The sequence below is a fragment of the Montipora foliosa genome, chromosome 9, assembly GCF_036669935.1.
Source record: "Montipora foliosa isolate CH-2021 chromosome 9, ASM3666993v2, whole genome shotgun sequence".
In the NCBI taxonomy this organism is placed as follows: Eukaryota; Metazoa; Cnidaria; class Anthozoa; order Scleractinia; family Acroporidae; genus Montipora; species Montipora foliosa.
In genome coordinates this window covers 34,788,193-34,796,571 of record NC_090877.1, presented here as the reverse complement: position 1 = coordinate 34,796,571, position 8,379 = coordinate 34,788,193, and the positions used below count along the sequence as shown (strand labels likewise).

Here is an 8,379-nt window from a genome sequence, read left to right as displayed (position 1 = left end):
TTAAAACGTATAAACAAAGGCTCTTGAGGATACAAATGTGGCACCGGGAAGCCTTTGAACAGTATCGGGGGTTTGGGGCTGTTTCCATGATGGATGCAACATTAAGAAGATACAAGACTCTTTTAAAGCGTTTACTCGGAATATCATGTTACGGACATGTTACCATGTTAAGGAATACCAAGTTCTCCTTTTTGACCACACAATACAAGGAAGCAATTCTTAAGTTCTCTTTCAAATTTCCATTGGTACTTGTAGCCTTCGCGCTATGCCATGTCAAAATTATTTTGTGTCCTGTCCGCTCGTTGTTTCCATTTCTTCTTGAAAACAAGTTCACGAGTTGTGATTTGTGATGTCATGTTTTCTCGACGCTGCAAAGGGTGATACATTTTGGAAGAGTTAGAAACAAACTGCAAGGATTTAATAGCCTAAAGCGATGTTCAAATTTGCTACGTACGCAACAAAAGAAGTAAATGTTTCTGCAGCCAATTGACATCTGGAGAGCTTATGACAACGGATAAAGAACTGGTGAAGATCGCTTAGTGTTCACAAATAAAATCGATAGGTCGCCAAGCAAAAATGAAGGTAGCTAAAATGAAGACCGTGAAACAATAAAAAAATTGACATCCGCGGATGATGCTCGTACAAAGAACAGCTGATGGAAAAAGTAGTTTAGGGAGGTGAAATGTATTGATTCAAGGGAGCAAGTGAATGAAATCAACGCCTCGTAATTCTATTGTCCATTTTGCCGCACCAAACAAATTCAACCGATACCTTTCAGTATAATTTTACCTAAGAACGCAATTTATTTTGACGCGTATGGCTTCTAAATCAATGAATAAAGATAGAAATTACGTGGATTTAGCAACAATTTAACGTTTCGGTCAATTTATCCCAAAATCACTGGGGTGTAAAAATTTCTTATTTATGATCCTTTCATTCGTTTTGCCATTTTGGGTTCGTGTGTTTACAAGTTAGTTTTGCATCTGGAAGATGTTTATATTTTCAATTACAACCTCACCCTAGGGGTTATCGCACATAGCTTTTAACCAATGAAATCCCCGCGTCCTAACTTTATTGTGCATTTTTCTGCACTTCCAGTTTTCAAACCTATTTTTAAAATCGGTATACCTTTAGGTATCCCGAGTAACAAGAAGTCAAGTGAATCATCCGAGTGGCATACGTTTTATATGGGTACATTTTTATATAGTTTACACTGCGAAAACTTGTTCTTGGCCTAGTTGAGACGTCCCGGTGAAATCCTTCCTTACTCGAGATCTTAGTGCAGAGAGGATTCTTGCATCATGTGAGCAACTTTCACTCGGAGGTCCAAGTGCTGGAAACAGGAAAATCAAACATGGCGGCAGCCGAGTGTTTATCAACTTCGTTTCACTAACCGTCCTGTGCCTTAACACAAGGTGGATATTCTAGGGCGCGAGAAATTCTGTTCGAAAGCCACGTTCAAAGATCAAAAACTACAGTACTTCCATCAGCTCACACAAGCTCTCTTTATTCAACTAGATCCAGTCCCCACACGGGGATACGCCTGGCGCTTACAAACAGACAAGTTCAGATTGATCATGTGTCAATCCTACACCCCGAAGAGTGGCTCCGGATCCTCAGCTGTTATCTCTAGGTCACGTTTTCTACCTGGCCAGCGACGTTCAACGGGCACAGTCTCGTTATCGTGCGGATACGTTTCTTACCAGGGAACACTTCCTCCACTCGACGCAAACGCCAGTGTTCTGATCAACAACGAGCACTACATCCCCAACTTTTAGACTGTCTTTCGCCTCTCTCCATTTCTTTCGCGTGTTAAGTGTTGACAGAAACTCTTCTCTTCAGCACTTCCAGAACACCCTCACCAGGTTCTGAATCAGTCTCCAGCTGTTCCTGGGATTGAACGCTATGTCATTGGTAACTTGAGGTGCTAGTTGTCCTCCTAGTTGCCCAACTAAGAAGTGGCGTCAACACTGGCTCATCTCGCGGGTCAGCTTCTTCGTTTGTCAATGGTATCGAGTCCATCAATGTTTCTACTTCCTTGATAGCAGTCCGCAGCTCGTCGTCGGTCAAAGCTGCATTTCAGGGTTTTCTTAGCTACTTTAACCAGCGACTCAAACACCCCACCAGAGTGCGACCCTAGTGGAGGATTCCAATTCCAGCTGGTCCCGTCACTGGCAGCATTATCTGCGATCTGCTCATGGTCAGTTGTTAGGACATGTTCTCTGAGGTCTCCGTCCGCTCCTTCGAAGTTTGTCCCATTATCGCTTCTAACTTCTTCCGGTCTTTCCCTGGTGGCTACCTTTCGGCTGAACGCTTTCAGGAAATCTGTGGTGCTCAATGAACATGCCATCTCTAAATGTACAGCTCTGGTTGCTGAACACGTAAACAGGAAGGGTTACGTTTTTACAAACGTTGGCCGAGTAGCACTTATATTTCAACCGACTTCACTGATTAGAGTTTAACATGAAGTGCTAGTTTCGAACCCCATATGAACCATGTGAGCGTTAGCCCTACTAATGGAAATGGGCCCACACAAGGACAGAGAAAAACTCCGACCTGGGTGGGAATTAAACTCACCCTTGAAATATAAGTGCTACACGGCCAACGTTTGTAAAAACGTAACCCTTCCTCGTACTTATACATGTTCACTGCCGTGACTTTAAAGTGCTACTGTGATCAAATTTTTATCCCTTGAGTTTTTTGGTTTATCACATAGAGTACCATGAAACATTAAAAACGCTGTTTACCGTTTGAAAATATCTGCATTGGTTTCAGAGATATTTAAGTTTGAAAAATGTGTTAAATATGCAAATGAGAAGGCTAATGACGTCATTCACCCAACCCAGTAGAACATCAAGAATATAAATAGAGCTATCTCGGTCAATTTGCAACAGAGACCATTGAAACTTGGTGAGCTGATAGTTCTGAAGGCAACACACCTACGACTGTAAAGAAATTGGTTCCCATGGCAACTCACTCTTTTCCAGTCCCCTCCAAACTGATTTCAATATTTTGGTGATCTCAGGCTAGAAATACATTAACCAAGGCCACAAACTCGACCTAACATCTTTATATGCTGGCAGGATCATGCAGATGAGGCACCATTTGCAAATATCAAAACAGAACGCCAAAGGTGGTCTGCAAAGCTTTTAATATCAGGGAGGTCTGGAACCCAGTATGTTGCCATGGTAACAAAAATGGTATGCTCATATTGTGGAACACATTTACTAGAATCTTAGTGCAAAGAACCAAGTATTTCTGATACAAATTGGCTGAGATATCTTTCTCCATCATACTTGATCAAAATTTGGTAGGGTTTATGACGTCATCACTTGGCTAATTTGCATATTAAAAAAACTTGAATATCTCCAGAACAAAAAGAAATATTTGAAAATGGTAAACAGCATTCTTCTTCTCGTACAGACTACGTGTTTATGTGCCAAAATGGCTTCGATAGGGAAGATTCAAATTTCGTCACAGTAGCACTTTAAGATCGTCAGTTCCCACGGACTGCTCCCGTATGACCTTGAAGCTCAGTCGGTAGAGCAGCGGTGATATAACCTAAAGGTCGTAAGTTCAATTCCCACCCTGGTCAGAGTTTTTCTCTCTCCTTGTGTGGGCCCACTTCCTTTAGTAGGGCTAACGCTCACATGGTTCATATGGAGTACAAAACTAGCTCTTCATATTACACTCTAATCAGTTAAGTCTGTATAAATATCTTTTAGCAAAAACTCTTCGAGTAATCTTGGTTGTAAAGGGCCCAGCATAATCAACATTTTGCAAACGCTTTTCATTGTTCTCCCAAGTCTCGATTTTGGAAGTGGTCCCATTATCTGCACTGCTGGTTGCGCACGTCTTGTCTCTCACACACCTTGCATTCTTTGTCCCAATTCTTCACCTCTTGCTGACCATCTATGACCCAGTATCCATTTCGCACCTGAGCCAGCACGTGATTGGCCCCCGCATGTCGACAACAGCTGTGGACATCTGCAACAATCAATTGGGTGATGTGGTGTTTCTTTGGCAATTTCATGGGGTGTGCTGCATCTTAAAGTAGCTCGGTCCAATCGCCCTCCGACTCGTAATACGCCTGTCTCATCCACAATAGGAGTAAGAGGTTTCAGGTGGCGCTGTCCTTTGACTTTTGACTTTAACTTTTGACTTTGACTTTTGACTTTTGACTTTTGACCTTCTGACTTTTGATTTTACCTCCAATCAAATATTTCATTTCTTCAGTAAATCTTTCCTTTTGTGCTTGTTTCACCCACAGTTTTCCAGCTCTCTCTCTAATTCGCCTGGGATCAATATACGCCCGCTCCTGGTGACGACACCTAAAGGTTTAACTCGCTTCTTCACCCTGGCCAATAATGTATCGGGCGAATCGTCTCACCCACGCTGTGACTCTTCTAAGTCGGTTCCAACTGGTGTACTTTAGTGGATTCATCAACGGTTGTGAAACGTCTGACGCAGAGGTTATCTTCGGTTTATTTATCTCAAATAGACACTCATATCAACACTCTTCATGCACTACGCATTTTCCTTGAGGCCAGTCATCTTCATTCTCATACAGGAACTGAGGTCCACTAAACTAGCGATGCTCACTTGTCAGCACCTTTGCGTGTAGCCCGCGAGTCGCATCATCGGCACAATTCAAATCGGTGGGGACATCTAGCCACTGTCTGTGACTAGACTTTTGATGAATCTGTGATACTCGGTTGGCAACAAAAGTCTTACACCTTCTCGACTGACCCTGGATCCAGAAAATGACGTCCTTACTGTCTGTCCATAGTTTACAGTTCTCGGAAGGTGTCTCTAACAGCTCTGACACCTTCCTTGCCAATCTAAGACCCAACACTGAGGCATGAACTCTAACCTCGGGACTGGTATCGCTTTCGTAGGTGCGACCTTCGCTTTCGCTGCAATAAATCGCACAGTCACTTTACCATCTTTGCATTTGTGCCGCACGTAACTTACATCTGCATAAGCCAACAACGACGCGTAGTATGGATAAATATGTCAGCAACATTTTCCTCAGCAACACGATAGTACCTTGGAACTCGGACTCCGGAATGTTCTGGTAACTGACTGAACTCTCGCTTGGTATCCTGCAGGGGGTTTAACTTGAAGGTAAACATATCTGTCTCAGCGTTCCATTGCACCCCTAACGCCTTCAAGCCGGGTAGTTCAGACTCCTCAATATTAACATTCGCCACACGATCTTCTACAGGAACATCTCTCAGCACCTCTGGCCTGTTACTACACCAACGCCGTATCTTGAAGCCAGCCTTGCCAAGCAACTCTCTAAGCTGGTCTCGAACTTTAATCGCTTCATCGTCCTTCTTCAATGACGTCATAATGTCATCCATACTGGGCCAAGTAAGGTGAAGCACGACCACCAAAGATCAATTTCATTGCTTCATAGACTTCGGGAAGTCTCGAAAGGTCTAGCCCTCTCCACAGGAAGCGGTGGTACCGTCTGTCTTGCTTTGCCATGGTGACTTGTGAGAACATCTCCGTCAGATCTGCTACCAGGGCTACAGGATTTCTGCGGAAACGCAATAGCACATCAAAGACATCCTGCTGAAGTTTTGGTCCAGGTAACATGGCATCATTAAGGCTTACTCCTCCATATCTGGCTGCTGAATCGTACACTATCTTCACTTTGGTAGTCTCTTTGTCTTTAACTTACTTTAGGAAAATGAGGTAGGTACCAACTTGGACCATCATCAATTTCTCCTTGCTCCAGCTTCCGGATGTAACCCTTGGCTTTATTTGCTTCCATCACCTGGCAGTATTTCTTAGCAACGTCCGGCCTCCTCTGTAGGTGTTTCTCAAGAGAGCACAGCCGGTCCTTGGCAGTCGTACTGTTGCAATGCAACGGCGGTTCATCATCCTTCCATGGGAATGCCACTTTATAGTGCCCCTCAGCGTAACACGTTGACTCTGCCACCTTCCACGCAGCAAGCACTTCATCTGCAGTCAAGGGCTTGTTTTGATCGATGATTCCCACCACTTCTTCATCCCACATCTTCCGCATCAGTTCATCGGCCTTCATTTCTGGAGTAAAGTTTGTATGGAGTGTGTAGACACAGTTAGCCATATTGCACGCGTTTGCTGTTTATGAGACATGTCCAACAATTGTCCATCCGAGTGGTGTCTTTACCCCTACAGGCTCCCTCGGCTTTCCTATGCGATGTTCAAGTGGTAGAAGGAGTTCCTCATAATAATCACTTCCAATCAGTACATCAACTTTCCAATGTTCAACTGGCTTTCTAATCTCCAGATCGCGAAGATGGTCTAGTTTCCTCGCATTGGGTGACCAGTCAATTGCTGTCATTTCACAATTTTTGGCAGTTGTCCACAGAAACACATGCTTCCTAACGCTCCCATCCATACTCTCTAGGCACACATTTACAGTTTTGCTATCTGTCACGATCGACTTCGCTCCAAAAACAGCAACACGGAGTGGTTTACGCTCAGTGTCCAAACTCAACATATCAGCGATTTCCTCCTTAAGGTAAAATGACCCAGAACCACCATCAAGAAAGGCGTTTGCTCTGATCTTTATTCCGTTTTCCCCTTCCAGTATGAGTCGTATGAGTCGTATGAGTTGGTGTGCCGGTTGCGGACGTCTCTCCTATAGCTGCTTGCGAGGGGTGGAATGTCTCAGCTGACAGGTTTAACTGTGGCGGCTCTATGGCTGCATGAAGTTGTGGGTTTGTGTGTCCCTTTTAGCGAGCAACGTTCGACTCGGTGTCTTCTTTTGAGGCAACGAAAGCACAAACCCAACTTCTTTGCTAATTCTTATCGTTCATTTACAATTAATCTCTTCCAAGTTTTACACGATATCAGTACATGTTCTCCTTTGCACATAAAACATTCTACTTTAGCTCCTGAATTTGCACGAGTATCATTCCGCGCATCCTTCTTTTTCTTGAACCACTTGGATCTGTTTGAATTTGACTTGGGTTTCTCTTTTTCAGGATTCTCTTTAGTACTGGCACAGCCAAAAGCCATCTCTTGGACTTGAACCTCTGTTTCCAGCCACTCATCAAGATCGTTAAGGTCAACTTCCTTTGGCTGCAATTCCAACTTTCGTCTGCTCCACCTTACGGCAATGTTCGGAGGCAATTTCGCTATAATCTGTTGCATATTATCTGCTGCTCGTAAATATTCTGCATGACCAAAGTCTTCAGGGTTCTCACAATGTTGTGCAAGTTGTCAACAAACAATCTCAAACTTGAAGTTTTTTCGTCCTGAACTGCTGGTATCTCCAGAAACTTATTGATCGGTGACTTTGAAATAAGGGTGAGATTTCCAAATCGTTTGGTCAACTCTGCAATAGCCTTGTCATACATTGTACCATCAAAAAACATCCAAGCTATAGCTTTTTCGGCAATTCCTTTAACTGGTGCCTTCATAGATATCATTTTCTGTGTTTTGGAAAGCTGTTGGTCATGCACTAAGGGTTTAGACATGTGACACCAGTTCGGCAACGCACAAGGATCTCCATCAAATACAGGTAAGTTATGTTTAGGGAGTGGAGTCATCATTGATGACTTTGAAAGGACAGACTGTGAGAAATCCACAATTCTTTCTTTGCTAGGTAAATGCTTAGCACGGTCATTCTCTTTCCCTTCACTTGTTTCTTCCCACTTGGGCCTCACTGTTTTCAGCCATTCCTTAACTTTCTGTTTCGAGTCCTCAACATCATTTTTAGGGACATATTGTTTGACCTGGACGTGTTGTATCAGTCTTTACCTTGTCCTCTTCCACGGAGTTATGTTCATAATCTTTCATGCGATCAGACAGATTAGATTCATCTAGCTCTTCTTTTCAACAGCAATGCCTCAATTTCCTTCCTGCCTGCCTCGTGTTCAGCTTCCTGAATTGCTGAATTTCAAGTCTTAGCGGTCTTAGCTTCCAATTGAGCTTTCGCTTTAAGCTGCTTTACTTTCAGTTTAGCTAGATCAGCTTCCCTAGCCGCTGCTCTTGCATGTTCTCGAGACACAGATGAAGTCGTTTAGCTGCTACTTTTCTTGCTCAGTCGACCAAAGCTGGCGATTGAAGTGTTGTCGGTTCCCTCCGTCCGAATCTTAGGTGCTTTTGAGACCGTTTCACTAGCGTGTGTTTTGACTTCACCATAATCACTTACTTACTTACGCTTAGTACCCCTCCTGGGACATAGGCTACCTACAAGAGTTCTCCAGCTATCTCTGTCCTAAGCTTTCCTTTCTAGCTGACTCCAGGTCAGCCTCAATCTCTTGATGTATGCTTCCAAGTCCCGTCTCCACGAATTCCTAGGCCGTCCCCTTTTCCTCTTTCCCTGGGGATTCCAAGACAGGGTTTGTCTTGTGATATTGTTAGAAGTCTTTCGGA

The 8,379-nt window shown here is 43.7% G+C and overlaps 1 protein-coding gene across 1 annotated transcript; it reads right to left on the bottom strand.

Moving 5' to 3' along the window:
- Window positions 1-5,416: 5,416 nt before the first annotated feature.
- Window positions 5,417-6,100, bottom strand: LOC137971757 (uncharacterized). Its single transcript, XM_068818527.1, has 2 exons — window positions 5,690-6,100; window positions 5,417-5,545 (listed from the first exon to the last, which is right to left on the bottom strand). The coding sequence occupies exons 1-2, from the start codon at window positions 6,098-6,100 to the stop codon at window positions 5,417-5,419; spliced, it is 540 nt and encodes a 179-aa protein (XP_068674628.1).
- Window positions 6,101-8,379: the final 2,279 nt, after the last annotated feature.

Coding starts and splice junctions, on each gene's coding strand:
- LOC137971757 (XM_068818527.1), bottom strand. CDS start 6,100: ATGGCTAACTGTGTCTACACACTCCATACAAACTTTACTCCAGAAATG. Junction 5,546..5,689: donor ACCTACCTCATTTTCCTAAA/GTAAGTTAAAGA, acceptor GCGTTTCCGCAG/AAATCCTGTAGCCCTGGTAG.